At 36.3% G+C, this 14914-nt stretch overlaps 1 protein-coding gene across 6 annotated transcripts in view; it reads left to right on the top strand.

The window, feature by feature from the left end:
- The window catches only part of LOC129734098 (serine-rich adhesin for platelets), a 101121-nt gene that overhangs the window by 5777 nt on the left and 80430 nt on the right, over positions 1-14914 (top strand). For 2 of the 6 annotated variants that reach the window (XM_055695830.1, XM_055695827.1), the window contains exon 2: positions 3896-4126. In XM_055695830.1, the coding sequence (XP_055551805.1) occupies positions 4121-4126 (6 nt within the window). In that variant the 5' untranslated portion in view covers positions 3896-4120. Of the gene's footprint in view, positions 1-3532; positions 3744-3818; positions 4127-14914 lie in introns of those variants that run through there. The other 4 variants (XM_055695825.1, XM_055695828.1, XM_055695831.1 and 1 more) reach the window with 3 other exon arrangements.

The following is a 14914-nucleotide window of genomic DNA, read 5'->3' as shown; positions in this document are numbered from 1 at the left end:
AAAGTAATAGTTCGATTGCAAAACAAATCAATAGGGTCTTATGGGGCAAAAAGACCTTCCATTTGACACTGATTTTATTAAAATCGGTACAGCCATCTCTGAGAAACATGAGTGAGATTAAACAGTCTTCAGAACACGTTTCTTCTCATAACTTTTGAGCCACAAATTCAATCTTGATGAAATTCAAAAGTTAAGGGTTTTTTAGATAGCCCGTTCTTTTGAGATCAATTTTGTTCAAATCGGTTGTGTAGTTTCTGAGATATTGATGTTTCATGATTTTCACATTTTTAAACATAACCTCTTAACTAAAAATCCGATTACAATGAAATTTAACATGGTCTTATGGGACAACAAGACCTTTCATTTGCAATTAATTTCATGAAAATCGGTCCAGCCATCTCTGAGAAAAGTGAGTGAGAATAAAAATCTGCACATACACACACACACACATACACACACACACACATACAGAAAATGCTCAGCTCGTCGAGCTGAGTCGAGTGATATATGCCATTCGGCCCTTTGGAGCACTTTTATACTTTCGGTTTTGCAAGTGATTGCTATACCTTTCTAGGAGAAAGGCAAAACTTGGTTCTGGCTTTCTGCTATCAAGTTTCGTTTTTTTTATATAACGATTTCCCACCCTAATACGTATATTAATTGTCAAGTTACAAATGAAAATATATCATCAGTTAATGTTCAGAATTTAAAAAAGATTTTGAATAAATCTTAGAGAACATCAGAGGGAGTGGTTGGAGTCTATTGATGTTGTCTGTGTTAGGAATGCTCAAATGTAACTGGTTCTCGTTCGCGTAAATTTGTCCTCGAAACTTTTTATCGATTTTCAGCGCAGAGCAATGAAATAATAGTAATAACCAGCATTCAAGTTCATTAGGCAGACAATGTGTGGAGTAGGGAAAGCGAAAAATAAGCGAACTGGAAATATGATACAGATTTGGAAAAATATACCGCATCCCGACGAGATGCGGTATATTTTTCCAAATCTGTTTCATATTTCCAGTTCGCTTATTTTACGCTTCCCCTACTGCACACATTGTCCGCCTAATGAAATTGATTGAGTCACCACAAAGCGAAAATGGATTATTTTTGGGAATTTTGTTTTACCGCAACCATAGATCGAAGATGTGATTTTAAAATAGAGTATGGAATTAATTCCCGGCTTCTAAGTAGTATCCCGACTCCGGGAATACCCACATTGGATGACATTTGGTCATTTCAAAGTGTATCCCAGAAACTGCAGTCGCCTTATGGATTTCAAAATGACATTGGTAGTCCTTTAAAGTATTCCTTTCTTGATACCGGGAATCAAAAGATATTCGATCACTTTAGGATATTTCTTCAGAAGCCTTCTTGGATTTCAGAATGGCCTCTGGAGTTATTTTCCCGATCCCAATTCCGAAAATAGTCATTTTTTTAACATTTAGTCACTAAAAGCTGTTTTTCAAAGGCCGAAAATCGTCATTTTGAATTTCAAATAGCGTATGGAGTTGATTTCCCCTATTGGCCTATTTGGCCATTTCAGGGTGTATTCGGGCAAACAACGCAATCAAAATGACATCTGGTATCGAATTCTGGACTTCATTTCGGTTCAGAAAGTATCCATACTGAATGATATTTGGCCTTTCTACAGTCAAATACATTTCTGAAACGAAGGGAATAAGATCAAAATCATGTTTATATATTAAAACCCAAATTAATCCCCCTAGCGGTGAGACCCAGCCTTTCTAATTCGAACTTATTATTTGTTAAAGTAGATTTACACGAACACTTCAATTTCTAGAAAAGAATACACCTTGAAAATTTCTGCTGGATTTATTTCCACTTTGAATAACGAAATACCGAATATTTAAAACATAACCTTTAAACACATATGAGCATACATTGACACACACACATGCAAATACCATAAAATAAAATTGTTTCAAATACATCCCGCAAAATACCAAGTGACTACTCCTGGTTACCGGAATACATCCTAAAATGGCCCAATTCTGCCAAATCTGAGTATTTCGATGGCGAAGATGGCGACTTTCAGTTTCTGGAAAACAGCTTAAAGTGACCAAATATCATTCCTTATGAGTATTGCGGAAACGTTATACCCAGAGGCCAGATATCAAATTGAGACATCACTTTAAATTTCTAGATAGTAGTTCCGATTTATGGGAAACAACCTAAAAAGGACAAATATTACATAATGTTTTTCAGGAACCGGGATAAGACTCGGGGTGAATTCTATACTTTACTTAGGAACCCGATTTTGCTTCCGGTTTGTGGAAAACATCCTGAAATTGTCAAACACAATCGAATGATATCGTATATCCACTCTTTGGGTTCTAGAATATTGATGTTATATAAAAAGTTATAATTTAAGTATGTTTGAGACTAATTTTGTGAAAATCGGTCCAACCATTCTGAAAAAATTTAGTGAGCTTAAGCAGTCTTTGGAATATGTTTTTTTTTTCAAAAGGTGATTTCCTTCTTCCATACATAACGAACAAAGTTATAGTCGAAATGCAATAAAATTCAATAGGGTGTTGTTGGGTAACTAGACCTTCAATACGACACTAATTTTGAAAAAAATTGATTCAGCTAAATCTAAGAAAAATGAGTGAGTTTCAAAGCCTCTGAATACGTTTCTTTTAAAAAATTTTGAACCACATGTTTATCATTAGTCAAGGATTATCAAGACAGTCCGTTCATTTGACACCAGTTTTATTTAAATTGGTTGTGTAGTTTCTGAGATAATGAAGTTTCGTGATACTCACATTTTGAAACACGGTGCTCAAACTAAAAATCCGATTACAATGAAATTCAATAGGGTGTTATAAGGCCACTGAGAGCGCAATAATGTTATTATTTTCTTCGATTTCACAAATAATCGAAAAACTTAAAAGTGAGACTTATTAACATCTGCAACCAGTCGGTGCATGTTAACCCTCAATAAAGAAAAGCACATCCGACACAATTCGCAACGTGTTATCACGAAATAGAACCGCAATAAAATTCGCTTCCTTAACCTAATTCAATATTTAATTACCAATCACCATCAAAATCGGCATACCACCAATCATAAACAGGTTATTGGTTTGCGAAGCCCCAGTTATAAACTCCATCGTAAGAAATTTTCCACACATGTTGAACCGAGTTTACTGTATTGAAAACGCTTCACGGACAACTGCATTCGTTGTCCTTACCGGATTGAACTTCTGCATCGTCCAGGAAAACTGTCGAAACAGTGAAACGTAATCAGCTCATCGCGATACACAATGCAACACAACAAGAGCCACGTAATTGAAGGGCCCCCGCAAACTCACCACACCTTGCCATGCGGTCCGCACGGTCGCCATGTGGGGTTCCTATATAGAGTGTGTAAAACTTCCGCACGAAGCACACGAAGAGACACGGGCGCGATAGTTAACCAAACCGACAGACAGCTCGACAGGTTCTTTCGCAACATCAAAGCAGCAACAGCAGCAGCACCGTACCACCGCAGTGCTCTTAGTTGGCAGCAAATCCTGTCACACTCTCAGCTTCCGAAAAACGATGGACCTAACCGTGTAGTGATTTGCAATTTTGCCACCAATTTTCGGTGACTCATCGTTTGCCGCGAACTCCGCCAGAGACAATTAGCTTTCTCGAAACGCAAGCATAACAATAGACGCCGAAAGTGACGTTTCATTTGCTCGTCTCCTGTTGTTGGCTACAGCAGCTGCGTGATGAAAGTGATAACATCTAACCATTGAATATTAATATTTTAGCTCAAGCATATCTCACATCTTCCTCTTCCTCTCACACAGTTCATCTTTTGTTGTTAGTTGGAGGCGCGAAACTTTGAATTGAATAGAGTGAAATTTTGATTGAGGTATTTTTTCAGCAAAACAGAAAAAACAAAAAGTGTTTTACCAAGGGTGACAGAAATACGCCAAAGTTTTCCGCGTAAGGTCGGGAAGAAAATTATCAGTGCCAGCTTTACGGATAGGGGAAACAGGACAGTGTAGTGTAGTGTAGCAATTAATTACCTCCGGCACCCGTTTTGTGGCCGTAAACCGCCCCAAGGAACAAGCCTTTGGTCAAATCGATTTCCGGATTGGACACCAAGATGAAGGTAAGCAATTTTAACCTTTTGATGATAGGGTAAGGAACGGCTTAAGCAGTAGCGCCTATTTTAATCAGTCGAAGAAAACAGACCTCAAACTCCAGCATTTGGATCAATATCGACAGTTTCAATGATGGAAACGAAAACTTTGATTGTCTAGCTGCCTTACGAATATATGTAATACCGTTAATCACAAAAAAATCTGTGAATAATTGCAATTGAAACAAATCGACTTTTATTGCAGCCATTCAGGAGCCACTTCGGGTGCTGAAAAAAAAAACGCTTGCAAAACAGATGGAAACTGCTTAAAATAGGTTCGGGGTGATTGGAATAGTGTCCCTCGATTCGTAACTTTGATTGACGATTGTTAAAGTTTGCTAACTTAGTTTTACAATCTGAAAACAAGTTCTGATAGAGAAAACGGTAGCTAACAGATTGATATAGGGTAAACGCTCCTATATTCATCTCAGTACCTATATTCGTCTCATCACGCCTTTTGCATCAATTTATCGTCAAATTTTACCATATTTTCAACGTACAACTTTCAACCACTTGACAAAATCGAGAAGCAAATAGATTTACTTTCAAACATTTGTAGAAATGTGACGATAAATTGGACAAATGAGAGAAATAAGATGGATATAGGTGCAGCTGGCTGTTGAGATGAATAATGGAGCAGTTCCCCTACTACTGTTTGAGTTTCACCCAACACATTTCGAGTATTTCGTCTGAATACACAGGCGGTTCCTAAAGCTGCTTAAAATATGTTCCCTACCCTAATTTTAATCATGTACCATAGAAATGAGTTAACACGAATTAGACTTCACTCGAACAGAAATTCGATTATTGGAGCTTATATGAACATTCGTAATAAATTACCGACAATAGGACTCCGTGGAATTGTAACCATCCAATTGCTCAATTACCTGCGCTAACAAACGTCATCGAACATGAACACACTTCGTAAGCGGCAGCTGCGATTTTTTTTTTTTCAAGCCACGTTACGATCATACTCTTTCACTGTCTAATTGTTATGATTTATTAATTTTGACGGTTCGCTGCGTTACGCATAAGTGGTACAGATTCAAACGTTTGCTGGTGAGTGTCGATCTTCGGTAATTGAAACAAACGTAACACTGGTTATGATGGCCACTTGAATGGTCGTTCATGAATGCATTTGGTACTTGATTAGGACTTCCAAAATTGTACCGGCAGATGCAATCGTTTGCAATGGGAGACCTATTTCATTATGCATAGACTGGCAGAAGGAATTGCAAAAGCGATGTTAGTTTTTTGTTCTATTCGTTTCTCTTAGCTAAAGCGATACCAATTTTGTATTACACTTTACATGAACGTTTTATTATAGCAAATTAATAATTGTACGTTATACAAATGTAATAGGATATTGTGTTTAAAGATGACTTCTGGAAACTTTATTGCTCATTTTTTAAGGACATGTACAAAGTGGAATTTCATCCAATATGAATAATTTTATAATAACACCTTATGAAAATTATTTGGTAAATTTCATAAGTAAAAAGAATTTATCCACATATGATAGGTTTTTCAGATTATGCACCACAGATCACAGACTTGGCGTATAATTACGACATGGTATGATCTTCCGTTTTTGTTATGAGTCATATGGCTTTATGTTTTAAAATTACCTCTTCAATACACAGGGCGGCAAAAAAAATTGCTACGGAGGTTGCACTCAACTGTACGGGTCAGCAGAATCGTAAAATCCACGAGATGTGTTTCTACATAAAAATGAAAAGACACAAGAGCTGAAAATTGCTTGCCAATGCTTGGAGGAAGCTTGCTGGTAGAAGTATAGGCTTAGCAAGGATTTAGTATAGTTGAAGGGCTAGTTTTTTAAACCTTTGCTATTCTATGTTTGGGTGTATTTTTATTTTAACCTCTTTTACATCCTTCGACTTAACTAAGACTTAACATATTGCTACTAACGAGACATATTTCAATGACCAATTAGCTAGAAACTCGATAAAAGTCAAATATTCGAATGTTCGAAAACAACATTTGAATAATAAAAAGTGTTCTATTATGCATTTATTAGAGGAATCAATTTCGATCTTTGAACATCATTGAGGAAAAACTAATTAATTTTATTCTACAAACTTCTTAGTTTCCCCATGAAAAATATGTCAAGTTCTACTGTAAAGTCTGCCATATGGTCGGCGTGCGACCAGACCGAGCCAAGCGCCAAACACATAGTTTTGAGTAACTAGCATTTGAAGTTTGACCACCCATAAATTAATCGTGTTTGAACTTATCATTAATTCAATGCTAACACGTTATGAACAGGGCTTAATGAATGTCCTGTTATCATAAATACACGAAAAATAGCAATAATTGATAAAATATTTGGTTTTTATTTTTGACACTTATGCATTCAGTTCACTCTGGTCGAACAAAAATTTTCAAAAATGGTCTTCATTTCGGTTTGGTCAAACGTATTTACTACAACATATCAACTTGACTATTAAACAAGCTAATTTTTCTCTCTAGTCAAACGTAATTCATATATATCAACGCTGCTTTAACTCTCAGTCCAATCTGTATCAAAAATTATACAGCTGATAGACAAGCAAAGCTTTATTTCTGTTGCTCTATTTTCTGGTGCCAAAGCGCATCAAGTGGTAAGTGTTAAGATAGTATCATTATGATATGCTCCGGTATTTTGAATCGGGTATTGTCTAATTTTATTGATTCAACGTATATTAACCTAGTCCTGACGTTTGTTACAAGAATAAATTAAATTTTATTTGAAAAATATCAAATGAAAATAAAATGCACTTGGTTCCGTCTGGCTCAACAAGATCTTCAAAAAAAGTGATGTGCCCATTGAAACGAAGTTCGGCTCTACGAAAACCACCTGGCTGTTTATTTATCTAATTCTGATGACAGTCGTATTAACGAGCTGTCCGGAGCGGAGAAATCAGCTACTGGTTAGAATAAAACGCAAAGTTTGCTTTTAAATCACAAACAATCACTTTCTTTAGATGCCATGTCTGTGTTTACGGTTCACTCTGGTCGAACGCAATTTCGTTCTTTTCACAAAGTGCTACAGAGATTTTTTATTATAAAACGCCTATGAACTGTTCAAATGATTTCATTCTTTAATGGAACATAGATTATCAGTTTGCACATCCACTAATGCTAATAACTCATTTTTAAAGAAAATGGCGCTTGGCTCGGTCTGGTCACACGCCGACCATATATCAGTCTGTGGTCTGTCGCACAAAGCCTTAACGAAAACATCTCAACTCTACTAAGCAATATATGGGTCATTTCTTCTCAAGTGTTCAAAAAATCAGGTAAACGTGTCAACGACCTATTATGATTTGGCATAAACTTTGAAAAATTGTCTATACAAGGTCATTATGCGAAATGTGACATTTTTCGTCGAAAACCCCCATATTTTTTTAACTCTGGCCAGGAATACATGATGAATGAAAATAGTATTAAAGGAAATTGGTAAAGTAAAAATAATATCAAGTTAGGCGGAAGTGTTGCCAGATACGTCTTTTTTGCATTTGGTCGGCGTGCGACCAGACCGAACCAAGCGCCAAAAACATTATTTCGAGTAATCGGCGATCAAAGTTTACTCACCCCGTATGCTTCCTGCAAACTGCTGCAGAGAAATTTTGTTATAATACCATTATAAACTGTTCAAATGATTTCGTTTCTTCATGAAACATAGATTATCAATTTTATCATCCACTAGTGTTAAAAACTCAATTTTCAAAAAAATGGCACTTGGTTCGGTCTGGTCGCACGCCGACCATTTAAAAAAGTGAGTAGCGCTTTTTGCAAATGAGTATGTCTGGATTTGAAAGTCATTGACTCCATCGTATTTCTAAGAAAATTTTAATCGAAAAACACTTATTGCCTCGAGATGTCATGAGCAAAACTCGAGTCACAGCATTTTTAAAATCTAAAGCTGATTTTTTTTGGTTTTAAGCAACCTTTTTCTCTTTTTCATATCTCCAGATATGTTTTATTAATGAACATTTTCGAAATTACATTTTGAAGAAAACTAGTCAGGGAATTTAGATATAATAGCAGTTTTGAGTGGCAGTGTTGCCAGTAACATTATTGTTATTCTGTTGAAAAATTAATTGGCTTTTCAGCCAATGAGTACACTTTTATTTCAAATTTGAAAATTTTATAGTCTTTCCGGGAAAGTTAAAATCTGACTTAACCATTATCAATTATTTCGATTTTTATTTTGCATATATTTTCTTCCGATGTTGGACATCCTGGCTGATGCAATTTGAAAAGAATTAGGAAAGAAATTCATCAAACATAAATCTCTACTGGAAGTGTGGCAAGATGTCAATAGGAAAGTTTTTTTTTTCGATTTAGATCTTAGTTTTTTTTATTTTACTACTACAGGTTGTAATAAAAAATTGACTTAACAATAAATACTATTCCACAAGTAATCACGAGCTTCGCTCTAGATATCCAACTGGAAAAAATTAGAGATTCTAGCATTTTAACTATCCCTGTTAATTTTGGTGCTCCTAGTAAAAGAAACTTTTTAGAGACTAGAGACTCAGGAATGAGTGTTCACGCAAGCAAACGGAAAAACGACGAACTCGGGGAGCATTCACTTTACGGCTTTTTGACGCACTCGAAAATTTAAGGTCAGCAGAACTAGAATGCACCAGTCCATTTAGGTATAACTTTTCCTCAAGCATTAAATAACAATCGAAAACCTGCCTCTAATATAATAATAAAATCTTCGAAAACATACTACAACCTCTTCAAATCCTAAGTGTTTTTTGAAACCCAACCAAAACAAAACTAGTGAGTTTTGTAGAAGCAACTGGCAACACTTCCGGTTAAAGTTTATATATTTTATGAAATTCGTGGCTAATTTCCTTCAAATTGCATCATCCAGAACGTCCAACAGCAAAACATAGGTATGAGCAAAATTAAAATAGAAGTGAATAGAAATTCTAAGCAAATGTAAGCTAATTTGACTTTTTCCTCAATAATGCTGTAACACGATTTTTTAATCAAAACGTTTATTTAGCACGGGTCTATACATACATATAATATAACCCGATTCTTGCTCATAATACCACTGTTATCACTCAGTTCTATATATGTTAAATTTTCCCAGAAACAAGAAAAAATTATCGAATATGAAATCGAATTATGTTCATTTGCTGAAAAATGCATAAAAGAGGCATATTTGGCAACACTGTCGCTTAAATTGACATTATTTTTAGATTCCTTGACTTATGTCTCAACACTCGTGTATATTATTTTATTTCTAAACATAATGTTTTTTCGCCATTATTAAAATAAAATACGGATTTTTTAACGAAAAATGTCACTTGCATCAAAAAACGGACACGAAGCTAGGAGTACTCCAATCAGCACCAATGATAGAATTTTCGCATTGTGACCTCATATGAACAACTCCCCAATGTTTGAGTCATTTCTGAGAACGTCGTTGACATTAGGTTTTTACATTTGGGATGATCCATTATAGGAGCCATCCTCACTCCACGTGAACAGATTTTTAACGATTTTAACCCCCACTTAAATGCTGAATAATTTGTATGGACCATGCATATTTCACAACACCTCCCTCTCTCTAAGCTGTCCGTGTGTTCAACAATCTGTTAAAGTAAAGATCAAACCGAAAAGATTATAGGTTATGCAGGTGTACCATGATTTTAAGCACATTCTCATTTTTAAATTTCTCTGCGTCGATGGAATAGTTTGAATAAGTTGCCTAGACCGAAGAACACGTGTGGGTGCATAAAGTTGCATACAACTCAACAATTCAGTATTGAGTATATTCACTCCAAAAACATATAACATATTCCAGGATTGGTCTCACTAAAGAGCAAAATAAAGCTCGCAATCATGTGGGATCGTTGAAATATTTTTCAATTTTCATAATCAGTCCCAACTTCCGATTAGCCTTGTCAATTTTTGCCGAGTAGTGGGACTTAAACCAGTATAAAGTAATCCAACAAAACGCCTAAATCCTTGATTTTTCAACCCGATCCAGCTTTTCACCTTGGATCGTATAGTTCACTGTAATGGATTGTTTATGTCTTCGGAATTTTATCACGAACATTTTGCAACTCTCAATTTTAGAAAGTTTGAGGTGAACGAATGTTCAAAGTTAGTAAAAAAAAAATTATTACGTCTTTAGGAAAGAGTGTAAACAACTGGGGTCCGAAGTTGCTTCCATGGGGCACACCAGAACATGGCGAAAAAGGAGTTGATTTCTCGGACCTATTTTTACATATAGAAATCCATCGCTTAAATATGAACGAAGCCAGGTGGATATCCTATTAGTAACTCCTAGTCAAGACAGTTTTCCAAATAGTATATGATGCTTCGCAGTGTCGAATACAGCTTTGATTTCGGTGTACACAGTATCAGTCTGTGCACTTGGTAGGTAAACTTAGCATTGTCTTTGGAACTAAATAGGAAGATTTCCAAACAGAAGGGAACTGTTGCAGTTGTAGAGACCAATTAAACATTGTTTGAAGAGGCGGGGCCAGAGAGGTGGAACATCTCTTAGATACGCATGAGGGTACTCGATATTAGGAAAAAAACTCACGAGGGTTGTATGCAAAGCCACGACCGCAAGGTTGACGTAGAACTACCTAAGGTTTTTTGTTGCATTACTTGTATTGAATATGTTTAAAATTTTGTGCAAAAGAGGAGTTGAAGTTCTACTGAATTTTAGTTTGCACAAACATCACTGAACAGGAATGAAACAAACACTATGAAACGCAAACAAGTTTCAACAGTCAAAGTGCATGCAGATTAAAATAACATTTTACTTTAAATTCCAGCGCAAAACATATTAAATTGTCAATAATTTGTTTGTTGTCCTTATAAGGACTGTTGTTGTTCAATTTCATATCGGATATAATATTGATCGCATCTATGTGCTACCCCGACAGAGAAGATTAAGTAAATCAAGTTCCAGATACAGATGCTCAGATTTTTTCAAACGAAAATACAGATTTAAATGTGGAAACCCTGCTCGCTACTGTACAAAGGCAGCTTTTACTAGAGGAAGAGCAGCTGCACCAGCTGGCCCCAATATCGCCACTGCTGCTGTTAAGTAAGGATTGTAGTGATCGCTGTCTGGAACTAATACCTCGATATAAGGCAACCTCGATATAACGTAACTCGATATAACGTAACTTTTATCTCGTAATTGAAAATAAATGATACAGACACTGTTTTTGGGCTATAAATTGCTACAAAAAAATGTTTGTACTCAGTTTTGGAACCAATGAAACTAATGCGAAATTGTCAAAAATGTGCATAAGAAAGGTTTAAATATACTAACAAGTGATGGAAAATAGGTTTTCACGCATCCTTCAGTAACAATTCACGGTCTTGCATCAACAAAAAAAAAAATTTGTTTTTTGCTTGTTGAAATTTTCCTCTAAATGGGCATAAGAAAGGTTTAAAAATACTGATAGGTTATAGAAAATAGGTTCTCGCGCATTTTTGAGTAACCATTAACATTCTTGCATAAATAAAAAAAAATTTTTTTTTGCTTCGATATAACGTAACTCGATATAACGTAACGAAAAACGCTTCGTGTAAATAAAAATAAATATGCCTTATATCGGGGTATGACTGTATGAGCAGTATCGACTGAAACATGCTTTTATATAGGCCAAATAGCACATTTCAAATTACTTGGTCTACAATTCTGTCGACCGTGCTTGGGAAAGCAATCAGGCCATCAGATTAATTGAAATTTGCGCTTCAACAAGGATTGGTCATTTTCAATAATATAGTTGCTTTATATTCAGGTTTGACAGTTTTTGAGAATTGATTATGCGACAACTTAATTTTTATGCTGATAAAAAAGGCTGTTCAGGTGTTGAGCTTATTACTGAAGGAAAAGGTTCTGAGGCACAGAGATGAAGTCAAATTTATATCTGTTCCATCATCTGAAGGTGTAATTAATTTAAGAGCAAATATTAAATCTTCAATAAGGCATTTATTTTATTCTGAAAAGGACAATTTGCTGTTTATTTCAATATCGGATAATATGCTGATTACATTTTTGCGTTATACGACAGTGCGAATGAGGTATTTCTTGTGATAGATAACAAAGTGAAAAGCTGCTTTAACACTCAAAACTAGACGGCTTATGTATTTTGAATGCCAGCTTATCAGAACGTCGGTATGTTGTCAAAGTAAGGCCACTTTTCATTCAATGCATCTACACTAGAGCCCGCTATCGCACAGAGCCAGCATTTCACTAAAGGAAGTGCTGCACTGTATCAGCTGGCCCTGTTACTATCGATGGTGAGACACGCTACAACTGCTGCGCTATCCGTTGCCATGCCACAGCTGTGGCCGCTATCCATTGCCGTGCCACAGATCTGGCCGCTATTCGCTGCCATTGGTATCCGCTGCACTGCTGTTGTCACTGTGTAGAACTAATACAAGCGGTTTCGGCTGAAACAGGCTCTTAGGGCATCTTCAACGATGCTCCAAATCGTTGTTTTGTTCTACTTTTTTGGAACAAACTCAAATCCACTGCTGCACCGGTGGTGTAAATTTCGTTTCATACCAGATCTAAATTGAAAAAAGTTGAAACTGGTCTACGTTTTGGTCTATTTTTGTAATGTTTTGGAACAATAAATAGATCGTTCTAAGACCCTTTGTACGCTAATGTTTTATTTTAATTGAATACCTCTTTTTTGGCTACTTCCATATAAGCGTTTGCAAGTGTATGGGAATAAACAGAACAAAGATTTTTCATGACAATTCTCAATTCGTTTCTGTGGCTTTTCTGAAGAAGAAAATGAACAGGTTTGTCGTTTTTGGCTTCAAGGAAACCGACCAGCTAAAGGGAAATTTTGAAAGACCATAACCGTAGATTCAACCATGGTAAATCTAGTATAAAGTTCTTTCAAAAAAATACCACCGCTGAAGATTCCCCTAATAGGCCAAATAGCACATTTCAAATAACTAGGTCTACAATTCTGTGGACCGTGCTTGGGAAGCAATCATTTAACGACCAATCAGAGGTCGAATTTTGCGTTTTGGCAAGGCTTGACAATTTTCAATAGTACAATTGAATGATAAAATTACAATTTTCTGCATTTGCGAGGAATCTTAGAAGATGTTCCAATCTATTGCTGCAAGAACGAAAAAAATCCATCGAAAGCTAACCGATATAGTTCTACGTCAAAAACACATGAGGGTACATTATCCGTTGCATTTATGTATCGCAGACTCAACTAGCACATCTGATATTTCGAAAACGTGAAATCTGCGAAACCATCCGCAAAATGATGCGAGAATAGATCGCACTTTCTCTGTGCAGCCCTCTCCTTGCGTTTCGAACTCACAAAATTCCAGAGCCTCATAGAATTATGTCGGAGATCATCCTGTTTCCGCTTTACATAACTTTTATACAGCAAATGATTGTATTCATGGAAAAATCGACTAGCTTCATCAACTTGGCGTTGGATATCAACGAACTTTTAAATGTAAAAAACGCATGTCATCGCTTCGAATTTTACTCTAGAGACAATTTAATCATAAAAAGTCATACTTCTTCTCTCAGAGCGGCCCAACAAGTGACATCGCATAGGAGCAACTCTTTCATGTCTGTTGGTGGTCGAATGATTAGATCATTTTTCTAACACAGACATTAGAAAGGTAGATAACAGGATTTCAAACTCCCGGTTGTTGGTTAACAATTTACGAATGGTCTCAAATCCGTCCAGATATTATAGAATTCTGAAACTAGCATTTTGTGAACTTCAATGGCTCTTAGTTAAAAGGTGAATATCATTATCTCTGCAAAATTCTTTTGCAGCTAAGCTTTTGTGTTATTCGTGGTTGTCCAGAATCAACAGAAGTTTGAAAATAACCAAAAACGTGTCCACCTTCATCCATCTTGTTGAACTTACAGCTGAAGCTGTACAATAGGCCAATGAACAAATTTACCATAAAAACTGGAAACTAAAAAGCCATGAAGTGTCTGAGTACAGCCAGAAAGGTGTCCGCCGTCATTCATCTTATTGGTTCATTATGCAAACCTCACACACCTGCGCGGGTCCTCAGGAAGACGTGAAGTGAGAGGCCATGAAGTGTCAGGGAGCATCTTAAAAAGGGTGTCCGCCTTCAATCATTCCACTAGACTTACACCAAATATCTTATAATACCAGTATAGTTCACTCCCGCATTTTTCATATATTTCCGAAAAGACGTGAAGCAAAACCCCTCCTCTAACACAAACACAACAACAATTTCTCATGGTGGCCTCACGCAACACAACGGCACTGGTAGCTGGCCAAAATCTTTCGGCTCACACACGCACTCGGAACGGCATTCAAACGCTTTAGTAGCACAAAACCTTCCGGTGGTTCACAACGATCCCGCGCTTTTCGCCGTGGCATAAAAAACCACAGCTTGACTTTTTCAGTCACCACGTCCAAAACAAAACGTCAGCCCTAGCAACCGCATTCCGCTTCTTCGTCGTTAATGCTCTCGCCTTTATTGCCACAGGAGGAGAAACGGGACCTAATCTTATTACACACGCGATACAATTTACACCAATAGTCCGAAAACTTAATTCTAAAACACTTAACATAAATTTTTGAATAAAACCTAACGAGCAAACCACAAATTAAAACTTATTAAAAAACATGCAGTGTTGAGTATGTTGCTTGTCCAAAATAGATCAAAATAAAAAAAACTACTATATGCAACTTACAAGCAACATATTTGTACACAGTCGGCTTTAACTGT

This window comes from Wyeomyia smithii, chromosome 1, assembly GCF_029784165.1.
Source record: "Wyeomyia smithii strain HCP4-BCI-WySm-NY-G18 chromosome 1, ASM2978416v1, whole genome shotgun sequence".
NCBI classification, from domain to species: domain Eukaryota; kingdom Metazoa; phylum Arthropoda; class Insecta; order Diptera; family Culicidae; genus Wyeomyia; species Wyeomyia smithii.
This window is presented reverse-complemented; position numbering and strand designations above follow the sequence as displayed.